General features: G+C 43.8%; 1 protein-coding gene across 3 annotated transcripts in view; it reads left to right on the top strand.

Moving 5' to 3' along the window:
• ATP10A (ATPase phospholipid transporting 10A (putative)) overlaps positions 1 to 13,594 on the top strand; it is a 126,606-nt gene that overhangs the window by 60,604 nt on the left and 52,408 nt on the right. For all 3 annotated transcript variants that reach the window (XM_088667681.1, XM_088667679.1, XM_088667680.1), the window contains exon 4: positions 11,465 to 11,550. In XM_088667681.1, the coding sequence (XP_088523807.1) occupies positions 11,465 to 11,550 (86 nt within the window). The remainder of the gene's footprint in view (positions 1 to 11,464; positions 11,551 to 13,594) is intronic.

The following is a 13,594-nucleotide window of genomic DNA, read 5'->3' as shown; positions in this document are numbered from 1 at the left end:
AGAGTCTAGGGCTTGCTGATCAGAAGGTCGGCGGTTCGAATCCCTGCAACGGGGTGAGCTCCCGTTGCTCGGTCCCAGCTCCTGCCCACCTAGCAGTTCGAAAGCACATCAAAGTTGAAGTAGATAAATAGGGACCGCTCCGGCGGGAAGGTAAACGGCGTTTCCGTGTGCTGCTCTGGTTCGCCAGAAACAGCCTAGTCATGCTGGCCACATGACCCGGAAGCTGTCTGCGGACAAACGCCGGCTCCCTCGGCCTTTAGAGCGAAATGAGCGCCGCAATCCCAGAGTCGGACACGACTGGACCTGATGGTCAGGGGCCCCTTTACCTTTATACTGTGTTTTATTCTGTGAACCACCTTGAGATCTTATAATGAAGGGTGTTATCTAGTAAACACATAATAAAAATATTAATAGGCCTTCTTTGAGTAAAACATAGCTGAACACCATGTGGTGCCTGTTATTTATTACAGAAGGAAAGGGTGCAGTTGTAAACACATGCAAAGTACAATAAAAGTAATAAGTGTGACCAATGCAAATGCATGCAGAAATAGAAAAATTGAAATGGGGAGAGAAACCTAAAAGCAAAGTCCTTGGTTCGAATCTCTTTGGAGGCACGAACTTAGGCAAACAGCCCTTTCTAAGCCTTGTGTCTCCTATTTGTAATATAAAAAAATTGTAATGCCGACTTGAGTTAAAGTGCTGTTGTAAAGATTACTGAGATTATTCAAGTTCAGGGCTTTGAACAATCAAAATGTGCTTTATGGGTTGGATCCAGACTTCAGTCCTGCCAGTAGGAGCATCTCCCCACACTGTTGAGTATTATGAGGTGCTGTAGGCAGAACTGTGGGTGGCGCTGTGGTCTAAACCACCGAGGACTTGCTGATCAGAAGGTTGGTGGTTCGAATCCCCTCAATGGGTTGAGCTCCCGTTGCTCTGTCCCAGCTCCTGCCAACCTAGCAGTTTGAAAGCACGCCAGTGCAAGTAGATAAATAGGTACCACTGCGGCGGGAAGATAAACAGTGTTTCTGTACGCTCTGGTTTCCGTCGCGGTGTCCCGTTGCCCCAGAAGCGCTTTAGTCATGACCCGAAAAGCTGTCTGTGGACAAACGCCAGCTCCCTTGGCCTGAAGCAAGATGAGCGCCACACCCCATAGTCAAGTTTGACTGGACTTAACCGTCCAGGTGTCCTTTACCTTTACCTTTTAGAATTGTGGTCTGCAGGAGGAGGGAGAGACTGGAAAAAGTCACATCCCCACTTCCACAGTGGGATCCCTCTCCTGGATCCTAAGCCTTCTGTGAATGGAAGGGGCCTGTCAACAGAAGATGATGTCTGGATCCGACCCATCAAATTTAAAACATCATAACCAGTGCTTTATTCAGGGGGTAATCAAGGGTACACAGTATACCAGCAACTCTTTCTGTTGTTGTTAAAATATGTGGCACTGACTGTAACAACTTCATGGTGAGTACCGGCACCTATTTTTCTAGGGGAAAAGCACTGATCAAACAGTTTTCCTTCAGTAATGCGAATCCATGCTTGTTTCTGGCCTGCCTTGATTTTATCGATTCATTTGTGGAATCCTGCGGATGCGATTGTTACAGTGCGCTGCTGGGATGCTAATAAATATAGCTTCTCCGTCAGAAACAGATCTAATCTTTTTTTCTAGCGAAGTTTGCTGCCTGTAATTACATGTCCCTTGTTGATACTCAACCAACGAAAGTAGTCACTGATGCCAGGCACAGTTTTAATTTCATAAACTGTACTGCCAGTTCTCCAGCCTCTCAGAAAATTCCATTTGAATATATAAATATTGTGTACAACTTCGCCTGCCTGGTAGGTTTGCAAATAAGAGACCACTCAAGCAAAATTGGGGGGGGGGGTGTAGATATTATGTGCATAATTGCAGTTTAAAGATCTGATGTTCTGGAGTCCAGTCAATTTTTGAAGTGCTGTTGCTGGGGAGCTGAGTTTACAGCTCTCTTTCCTTACCCTGCCAATATTTTTGGTGGAGGGGGAGAAAAGAAGCCAAAGTTCCAACAAAACAAAACAAAAAAGAACCATAGTTAGCAAGTAGCCTTTTCAAAATGGTTTAATTTAGCATGAACAAAATCAGCTCTGTTTTAGAATGTATATATATATTTAAAAGATTAAGAATAAGACGAGACACCCACAATTAAAAATATCCCCTAATAAAATAGCCCCAGGATTTAGGACTGCCCGTTTGCCCATACAATTGGCATATTCTGAACCTACATCACCTACCATAGCTGCCAAGTTTCCCCTTTTCTCGCGAGGAAGCCTATTCAGCATGAGGGAATTTCCCTTAAAAAAAGGGAGAACTTGGCAGCTATGTCACCTACACCCAACTTTAGGCTTCGCATATGGAGGGGAGGGGAGAGCATTTGTTTGAAAGCACCCTTGCGGGGAAAATCAACTTTCCTAGCAATGTAACGTGTGGGGGGGGGGGGGGGGACGACGGACGGACCTCAAACTGCAAAGTAGCCTGCAAGTATAACTGTTTGCAGACTATTACTAGAGGGTTCCAAAGCTGAGAGAGAAAGCATTGGGAATTCTTGTGCTTGGACCCGAAAGGGTTCCCTGAAGAGACACGGGCAAGAGAGATGCTCTTTAAGAATCGTGTTCTGTGGAAGCACTGAACTGCACCATTGCACCTGCAGCCAGTTTTCATTCAAATAAACACAGACATATATGAGAAAAATGAGGGAGCTAAAGAGGACAGAGGTGAATAACTAAAGCCTGTTTCTGTATTTTACTTATTTAATTACCCCATTCGTGCTCCACTTTTCCTTCAAGAAGCTTGAGATAATGTAGGTGTTTCTCTCCGTCCTCATTTTAATCTCACAACAACCCTGTAAGGTAGGTAGGTTAGGTTAAGAGATAGTGACTGCTAAGTGCAGTACAGGGGTGCCAACTTGAATGAAATAATAGGGGGAGGTAAGCCTCGCCTTGCATAATTGATCACATGACGCAATGCATGCACACCATTTGAATGGCAATGCCCATCAACTTGGTGGGGGAAATCCCCTCAAATATTTTATTGGGGGGCCCCGAAGACCCCTCGGCCCCTAAGAGTTGGCGCCTATGGTGCAGTCTTTCCTAAGCTTAGGTCTCCAGCTGTTTTTGGACTACAACTCCCATTGTACCTAGCTAGCAGGTCAGGAATGATGGAAATTGTAGTCTCAAAACAGCTGGAGGCCCCTGTTTGGGAAACACTGGCCTAGTGGGTGGCGATCTCTCTAAGCCAGGTGGGAAAGACTTCAAATCAAATCAAATACCTTTATTGGCATCACAGTATAAAACATTTCAGGTCCCTGGGATAATTAAAAGGACAAGGATGAAGCTGCCGAGGGTCATAAGGTCACACTGTGACCGTGTGCACTTAGGTATTCTGCTTCGCCCTGTCTGTTCCCCAAAAAGATGGTTCGTTGGGAACCCTTTGTCCCGGTCTACCAGGAGAAACCTCATTTGACTTCTTCTTGGAGTTATAGGCCAGAGGTCCAACATTTTGCTCAGCATCAGTTGGTGAGGTCTACTGTGTAGAGAGCAATCTAAGAGAATGTGGTCCATTGAATCGGGTACTCCTTGGTTGCAGGCACACAGACGGGCTTGATATGGATTATGTGAGAATCTACCTTTGGTCACTGCAGTGTGAAAGACTTGTTGCCCTCCAGGTGTATTAAGAGTCCAACAACATCTGGAAGACCACAGGTTTCCTGTGCCTGCCCTAGCCATTTCACCAAACCGCTTTAAATTTAGAAATTTATTAACAGGAGTATGCTGTTAGAAGAAGTTCATTACTGGGCTGCTAGAGCCATGATCTTCAAGAGATGAGCGTTCCTTAATTAAACAATTGGTTTTATTATAATCTCCTCAATATTATATGTGTGGAAATTATTCCTTTTCAGGAACTGCACTGTCTAGTTCATCTTCAGAGACCGACTCAGGTCTGACTCAGACAGTTACAGCCCACGGGGGTGTTCTCCCTGCGAAGGGAAAGTCTTAAGCACTGACGTTAGGCTGTGGAAAAAAAGCGAAATGAACAGTTGAATGTTCAGGGAACATGAGAAGGAATTCTAATGAATAGCAGAAATTTGAAGAATGCAGACGGAGATATTTATAGAGTAGAACAAGTTCAAAGACACTAATTTGGACAAGGTAGACTGTGAAGCAGTTATATGAGCGGAACCAAAGTACAATAGTGTTCAGTGTGACTTTTGCCTGAGTGGAGGGGCTTCAGTGAGATCAGAATGTTGCTTTGTTCGAGATCCTTCACATATTACTCACAGTGAAGGGGATATACTAGGGAGCAGGGCTGTGTACCCATTTTCAAGTGCCTGTCATGGTGGTTGTCTGCAAGGAAGACCCCAAGCACAAGCAACTGCCTAGGCCTAGGCTTCTATGCAGCCTTATTCTGAAGCTAGTGCTGTTAGACGGCTATGTGTCCCCAATTTCAATGTCTGTGTGGAAGCGAAGGTGATGCGGCTTTTGTGGGGCCCAAACATGAGCATGATTGCGCACCTGCCGGTAGCGGGTGGCACCTAGGGACTCTGCAGGCAGAGGGGTCTGGTGGCATGTAACACCCCACCCCACCCCATTTTTGTATCACTGGATCAAGTTGAATGAATGAACTTAAACCGTTTTAGTTTAAGTAAATAAGCACGTAATTGCTACTGTTCTGAATTCTGTTCTGCTGTTACCTTCCATTGCGGGTCATGCAAACTGCTGTTCCAAATAATGCTTTTTGTAGGGTAGGGGGCTCTGGGGATGAGTTTATAGAACCAAGGGAGCCGTGGTCTGAAGAAGTTAGAGCAATGTACACATTTTGCTCCCATTGGCCGGCTGTGGAGAGACAGAACTGGCACAAATTCAAACATATTTTCCCTGCAGAAGCCTCTCCTGAATCAAATTTGTCCAAATTTACACTTCGAGCTTGCCACTAGCTTGAAAAACGGCTGTGGGTCATCGTCAGGCTCCCCAACAGCCTTCAGAGAGAGGCCACACATTCTTGAACACTGTCACCTCTTTAAATCCCAGTGAAGTCGGGGGGGGGGGGGGTTCAGCTGCACAGCATTGCCACAATAAGCTGTGTGTGTATTTAAAAAAATACTGTGATATCTTTATTTTTATATACTGCAGAGAACTAGGGATGTAAATATTTTCCACTGGTATAGGTTAAAGTTTTCAAAACACTATAAATCATTCTTATGAAACCTGACTGGAGCAAGCAGGGAATAGATCGTCCCTGCCGCTCTTCCTGGCGTGCCTGACAAAATATTTCCAGCTCGCATAAAACATTCCATCAGCAATTACTGAGGGTGTGGCGGCCAGGGCAGCTGCCCTGGAACACTGAAAACACATGGGTCCATCTTTCGCGGGCTTAGGCAGACAGAGAGAGACAGAGAGAGATGGAAACCTTTGCTGCGACTTGAATGCAAGAGGAGCTGGGGTGGCCAACAGGGCGCCCTCCCCTCCAGCTTGCATGGCCAAGAGCAGAGGGCAAATGGGAGTTGCAATCCAACATCTATAGGGCACTTGCTGCAGAAGGAAGGACACAGGAATTATGCACAACTTTCTGTGTGACTTGCTGACCTAAGGATTTGGCAGCCTGCTGTAAATACAGTTGTACCTCGGGAGTCGAACGGAATCCGTTCCGGAAGTCGGTTCGACTTCCAAAACGTTCGGAAACCAAAGCGCAGCGGCTTCGGATTGACTGCAGGAAGCTCCTGGAATGGAATGTGTGCAACATGGGAGGGGGTTTTCTAGGAAAAGTTTCCTTGTTACTTTGTTGGATGTTGTTTACACAAATCTTGTTATATTTATAGATCTGAAATGTTGCTTTTTTGTATGTTATTATATTTGCTGTTTTGTTTTGCTGTGTTATTAGGAAATTATTTTCGCACTGTTTGGTTTTAAAATGCCTTGTTTCTTTGTTGTAAGATGCTTTGAGCATTTGTCTGTGTGTGGAAAAGCGGCATACACATAAAATGAATGAATGTACAACTTTTACAAGCAGTTTCCCGTAATATAATGCATGTCTGTAGATTATTTTCACTGGCATCTTCATTTTTATGTGTTTTTATTGCATCTAATATAAGCATTTTTGTAAACGTTAATTGGAGAATTGCAACATTTGGATATGTGTGAATTTTGAAGGATAACTGTGTTTCGGTTTTCATGTTTTGGAATGTGCACATTTGATAGATTCAAATACGTACTGAGTCAAATTTATGCTCCATCCCTTGTTATGACTGTATGAAAACTAATGAGCTAGTGTATTCAAGAACATCATTTCATGGTTACACAGAGAGGCCAAAAGCTCAAAAGCAAATTAGCAAAGAATGTGAAATGTTCTTTTCACTCAAGATATTTCATTCATTTTGTGCCAAGGCAGATAGATGAAACAGGGTAGGTAAATATGTGAAAACCCACAACAAATCTGTTCTAGGGCCAGCTTAAATTTTTGTCAGAAACATCTGAACCTCCCTCCTTCTCCCCAGACTAGCTGTGTTTGCTATAGCAATTTGGAATGTGTCTGACACTTTACAGCAGCTCTCACTCATCCCTGGAATAAACATGTGAAGTAATTTGTTAAATAGTCCCATTTTCTAGATGGCAAATGGGTGTGACTTGCCCAAACCAAAGAAAGAAAGAAAATGTGGCTTGGAGGAATCCGAACTCGGTTCCCCATCATAGTTCAAGTCTGACATTCTTCCTACTAAACCCACATTGCCGCCTAGATCAGGCATCCCCAAACTCAGCCCTCCAGCTGTTTTTGGACTACAACTCCCATCATCCCTAGCTGACAGGACCGGTGGTCAGGGATGATGGGAATTGTAGTCCCAAAACATCTGTAGGGCCGAGTTTGGGGATGCCTGACCTAGATCATAGCAGCTCTCACACAGCATAACTATCACCATAGGAAACTTTCCATTGATATTCCAAAGTATCTCCAGGAAATCTAGATTCAATGCATTGTTACTTGGAGAGAGAAAAAAATGTCTGTTTTGCTGGTTGGCAGCACAGCTCTGCAAACTGTTGTGGGCACTTCTAGAGCGTCCCCATTTTGGGGTGGCAAACGGGCTGGGTTCCACCCAACTTTAGGGAGGCCCTGTGTGTGTGTGTGTGTGTGTGATGTCATGCATGCGACACATGTGTGATGTCATGTGATGGGAGGCGTCCCGACAGGGCCCACTATGGTCACAGGTAGGCCAGCCAGGGCCATGTCGCAGCCTTAGGAAAGCCTGGTGGGGTCTCTCGTAGCTACAGGTAGGCCCAGTGGAGCCCACCACAGGCTGCACAATATTGAGGGGGGACGACCTCCTCCTTATAAAATTGGGGGGGTGCCCCCCTCCACCTGTAAGGTGGGATTCAATCCACACCACCAAATTAAGGTTTCACATTCAGACTTGACTTGAAGGTCTTGCGCACCAAAACCACTCCCTCTTAAGATCAGAATTTTTTTTTTTTTTGCAATAAAGAAAATGTTGGGGGAAATGTATTGGGAAGATGATCGGAATGAATGCTGAATGCACAGAGGACATCTGGAACGGAGCATTTGAGAATTTATTTTCACAGGTGGATTATTCTCTCTCTCTCTCTCTCTCTCTCTCTCTCTCTCTCTCTCTCTCTCTCTCTCTCTCCCTCTCTCTCTCCCTCTCTCTTAAAGGAATTCCCAGTCCCACTGAGTTAACATTTATACATAATCCTATCTGCTTAGTGATAAGAGAAAAAGTTAGCTTTGTGCCTGTTTCATCTTAGTTGTAGGGGAGGGCGAAGGTTTTTAAAATCTCTATTACCGCGGAGGGCGAGGAAGTGCTTGAGTTAGCAGTAACTGCTTTATCTCATCTCAGCTTTTCGTTCAGCACTTTTTGTAAAGGGGGGGGAGGGCAAATAATGTCTTAATACTTTTGACAAATGTTTAAGAGGAAACCCCTGAGAGAGCAGAGAGTCCTCCTCCTGAAGGCCAGTCTAATCAAACAGAAGGCTCATTGCGGTTGCTGAACTCAGCAAACAAGAGAGTGATCCCGGCGCTGGATAGATATATTATGTTTGATGCCAATTGTGAGCTTTAGAGGTGCTAGCCATCCTTTCTCCCAGGAACACATGCCAACAAAAGGCAACTCTCTTATATATATACATATATATTTATATCAGTGTGATATCTAGAGACGAAGTCTTCCTTGCAAAAGAAAACTGTCAAGGCCCAAGGAAAGCAATTACGTGGGGCTCACTTATCGGCATTGTAAAATGTTCTCTCTCTCTCTTTGCCATGTAATTGTCATACATCAGCTCATCTGGGAACGAAAGGCCTTCACTTCTGTTGATTATGTGGTTGCGATCTGTTATAAAATACGTTAAAATGCATCCACGAGGCCGTCTGAGGGTGAGAGAATCCAATTACAGGGGGAGTCCAGGAAAGGGGAAGGAAGCTCCCTCCCTCCCAAACGACTGAAATTGGATTTCCACCTTTCTTTGAGAAATGAAAGCTCTCTTTGCCTACCATTCGGATACAGAATGCTGACACTTGTTTTGACCGGGGTTGGGGGGGGCGGCGGTTCTTATTCATCAATGAGTGAACAAGTACATTAGCCAGTGTTTGCTGCTTTGCAAGCACAAATGCAAGTTCACACTGATCAAAGTGATGCTCTGCTTTGTTTGTCATCATCCTTCAGCAAGCAGGAGACTTCTTGTGTCAATGTTCTCGCATTAACTGCATGCAAAAAAAGAGGGGGTGTTGCTAATTGGAATGTTTCCAAATCATTTGGGGGAGAATTAGAAGCACCTAATTATACATCTATGGGGACCCGGGTGGCGCTGACCCGGGTGGCAAGCCTAGGGCCGATCAGAAGGTCGGCGGTTCAAATCCCCGCGATGGGGTGAGCTCCCGTTGCTCGGTCCCAGCTCCTGCCAACCCAGCAGTTCGAAAGCATGTCAAAGTGCAAGTAGATAAATAGGTACCGCTCTGGCTGGAAGGTAAACGGCGTTTCCGTGCGCTGCTCTGGTTCGCCAGAAGAGGCTTTGTTATGCTGGCCACATGACCTGGAAGCTGTACGCCAGCTCCCTTGGCCAATAACGCAAGATGAGCGCTGCAACCCTAGAGTCGGTCACGACTGGACCTAATGATCAGGAGTCCCTTAATTATACATCTATACAGTCATGCACGCACACATACAGATACATATCTATACACATACCTATCACTTTTATTTCCATCCTTCCTCCAAGTAAGCTTGTTTCCAGCTTCTCCAAAGGGTAGGACACAAACCAGTTGATTCAAGTTACAAGAAAGGAGATTCCAACTTGACGCCAGGAACAACTTTATGGCCAAGGGAACAGATTCCCTTGGGATGTGGTGGACTCTCCTTCGTAGGAGGTACTTAAGCAGAAACTGGATGACCATCTGTCATGGATACTTTAGTTAGGATTCCGGTGGGGTTTGGACTAGATGACCCTTGGAGTCCCTTCCAACTCTACAATTCTGTGATTCTGAGGAGCTCAGGCTGTTAGCCAAAAAGTGCAAAGACATCGTGCAAATTATACTGAGGCACAGTTCAAAAGACAACAGCTTGCTCTTCTTCAAGTCGTTCAGAATACTTTGGACTCAAACAGGCACATGAACCAACTGTAACTTGTAAGATGCAGAAAATCATGCAGGAATTCAGGAAGAAACTGTATCCCTCCTATCGGTATTGATGAGAGAAATACTATCAAATAGACATCCATGGTACTTGCGTAACTGCACCCACACAGCAATTACAAGGGATACCAAATGGACCAGATTTGCACTTTAAGTTTGCAAACTTGATTTTTGTGGTTCAGTGGCCTTCACAGTTCTCCTAGTGTAGCGGTACAGTTCTTGGCTGTTTGTGCATGTAAAAACACATGCAGAATTAAAAAATTATAGGCTATTTCAGTCTTGGAAATGCATAAAACTGTGTAAATCACATTGGGATGGTTGCATAGAAAGTGATTAATAAATTGATAAAGTAATATAACCATAATAATAAATGTTTTGTACTGTGTACAACCCCAGTGTTATTATTTATACATAGAATTATGCAGACAAAACGTGATATTCATCGTGCATCATCATATGTAAAACTATCAGAAACTTGCAAAAAAAATGTACAATTAATACCAGAAGACAACATAATTGAACCATGAGTGAACAAATATACAAAGGAATCTGAATCAGAAGATGGCTGTTTTGCAAGACCATCATTTGCAAGACCAAATAATGCCTTATCTATGGGAAATAGCACATTTCCCCACATACCAAATGTTATGCTTCAGCCTTCTTGGCATTTTCTCTCAGTAGAAGTGCAACCTTCAGAGTAACCACCAGAACTGGGTGGAACAAAATTGAAAACAACTGAACATTTTCTGTGGGCAAGCCCCCCCCCCCAGCACGCAGGAAAAAAACTGATTGTGCAGAAAGGCTCTTAATTAGCATGATTGCTGCCGAAAGAATGGAGTATTTAAATCTCCATGTTTAAACAAAAGAGGTATTTGCTCTGTCGTGAAAGTCCAATGATAAAACCTTACAATAACGGGTAAGTGTTGGGGATATGCAGACGCTGCCAATGCCAGCTTGAGCCTAATTAGTTAGGGAATCCAGGAGAATTTCAAATGTTAATTAGGTAAGAAGCATCCTACTGTATGTGCCTAATTTACTGTACAGGATTAATTTATCTGAGCTAGCATGAAGCAATTAAGAAGCCCTGATTATATTTTCAGAAAGCTTGTATTAACATTCCCATAATTGACAACGTATTGATTTATATTCTCCCAGATTGCAGTTCGTCTTTTTGCTCGAACTTGAAACCTGCCGGCGATCAAATTAAACGCTTTCAGCCGGCCTGGACATTTTTCAGAAACCAGAAATAATGGCGGCTGTTTTTATTTTGAATGTGGCTTTGCGGCAGGGAGCAAACTGGATTGGGTACTTGTGGGTACGCATTAATGCTTCTGCTTTATAATGTGCAAAGTAGCCACACAGGTTTTACTTCCTTGCTCGCTCAGTCGAAGCTCCGCCCCTGCCCGGATGTTGCTGGACTTCAGCTCCCATCATCCTTGACCATTGGCCATGATGGCGGGGGGTTGATGGGAGTTGGAGTCCCAACAACATCAAAAAGAGCCAAAGGTCCCCCCATCCATCTTTACTGGTTAATCCCAAACAGGTTCTTTATAGAATCAGTATGATATTTTATTGATAAGTCGCTTGCCTTTATTGTGATGGGTAATATGGGAAAGCGGTATGAATATCAGAGGATCATAATGAAGAGCAGTTATGCTGGAACAAACCAAAAGTTTGTCTGGTCCAAAAGTTTGTCTGGTCCAAAAAGCTGGTCCAAAGGGCAGGCAGATGGCACTGCCCCTCAAACAAATTGTGCATGTTAAGCTTTTTGCTAACGGCTTGCTTCTGTTATTTCCTTTGCTCCAGGACTCTGAATTTGACCCATTGAAGTTTACTAGCCTAATTGAATGCGAGGAGCCGAATAACGACTTAAGTAGGTTTCGAGGCTTCATGTGAGTATATCTTGCAATTTCATCTACGGTTAAGAATTGCCCTGCAGGTTTAGACTGCACGCTTACCTGGGAGTAAGGCCCGTCAAACTTAATAGGACTTAACTTCTGAGTAGACATGTATGGGCTTGCGCTGCCAAACCTTTGCACAGTGAAGTTCGCAAGTCTTATGAATCGTTTATGGGAGGAGAGGGTTGTGATGGAAATGAACTTGACAGGGGTAGTGAACATGTGACTGATGGCGTGACTTTGGTTTTTCGCTACATCTTCGTACCCATCAGCGGCTCAGGAAAAAGCACAAAAGGATACGAGTCGCATCTGGGGAAGGCTTAAAACTTGAAAGTGTTTCAGCAGTTGGTGGAAACGGAACCTGAGGCCACTGGATGAATTAAACAAGAGCTGCAGTGAGGGTGCTAAATTATGAAGCAAAGCCAAAACCATTTTGGGAAGATTTTTTTTTTAAATACAAATGTACATGGAAAACCTGTTAAGAGGGGATTGCAACTCCTGTTCATCTGATTATCTGACATCAGCAGAGAGAATGGAGAAAAGCTGTTTAAATTGTTGGGCGCGGCTTAGCATCCATCTTTCCATAGACTATCTCAACCCTGTGTCAAAAATCAGTCCTCTGTGATATTCTTAACATAAGAGCAGCCATGCTGGATAAAATCAAGGGTCCCTCATATCTAGCACCCTCTCTTCTCCCATAGTTGCCACAGGAGACAGCTTCTTGCTTGGTTTTGAGCTATGGAGTGGATAGCGGAGTTTATTTGTATTTATTTAAATGGATTGGCTTATCATTCCCAGGAGTTACTGAGGATTGAACCTGTGACTTTCTGTGAGGGAAGCAGTTGCTCTACCACTAAGTGATGGTCATTCTTTCCATATATGTTGGATATGTTGTGAGTCTGTTCAGGCATAATCTTGTGGGGAGCAATTTTTGATAAAAAGTTTCCTTTCTTGGAATTTATTCTCCTAGACCAGGGGTCAGCAAACTTTTTCAGCCGTGGGCTGGTCCACTGTCCCTCAGACCTTGTGGGGGGCCGGACTATATTTTGAAAAAATATATGAACGAATTCCTATGCCCCACAAATAACCCAGAGATGCTTTTTAAATAAAAGGACACATTCTACTCATGCAAAAACACCAGGCAGAACCCACAACTAACCCAGAGATGCATTTTAAATAAAAGGACACATTCTACTCATGTAAAAACACGCTGATTCCCGAACCATCCACGGTCCGGATTTAGATGGTGATTGGGCCGCATCCGGCCCCCGAGCCTTAGTTTGGGGACTCCTGTTCTAGACTCTGTGGGCAGCTTTCTGCTTGCAAGACATATTGAATTCAGTGGCATTTGGTCACTTTCCCATCGGTACTTAACGTTTTATTTACTAATTTACGGCGTTGTAAAATTCTCTGGGCAGCTTACAATAAATAAGTAAAAGAAAATTTGAAATACGGAGTAAGACAGGAAACCTATATCCCATGCACATAGACTGTCCTGCACAAAGTCTTACCGTAGTCTCCATTCAGGATTAAATCAAGGGTTGTCTTCTCTTTGTTCAGTTCCATTAATATTTCCAAGAGGTAGCCATTTATCGTATTTAGAAATTTTGTCTCTTTGTCATTGCCTAAACATAACTTTACCCACACAATGCGAGAGAAACAGAAGTTACCCGTTATTATAACACTTTCTGCTTCGCCTGCCTCTCCCGATTCCTTTTTCCCATCTCAAGGCCATCGTCAGTTTTTGTCAGGGAAGATAGTATGACCCCACTACTAAACTACATTTTGGCTCAGTATTTCCACCCACAGTGACTCTTAGAATACATTAGCTTTCTTAATTTATTGAACTCTCTCTTCTTCGGCAGATAATAGCAAATCTTCCCCAATCGGCCCTATAGAATCTATATTCCAAAATTAAGTGTATCCCACAGATTTCTGCTTTCCCTCTATCTTTCTGATAACGTCCACGGTATGTCTCTTTTGTCTCCACATTTTCTGTTTGTGTGCATTTTCTTCCCTGTGACTTAGTGTTTTTTAA

The sequence above is a fragment of the Zootoca vivipara genome, chromosome 4 (genome assembly GCF_965207765.1).
Source record: "Zootoca vivipara chromosome 4, rZooViv2.hap1.1, whole genome shotgun sequence".
Classification (NCBI taxonomy): Eukaryota; Metazoa; Chordata; class Lepidosauria; order Squamata; family Lacertidae; genus Zootoca; species Zootoca vivipara.
This window is presented reverse-complemented; position numbering and strand designations above follow the sequence as displayed.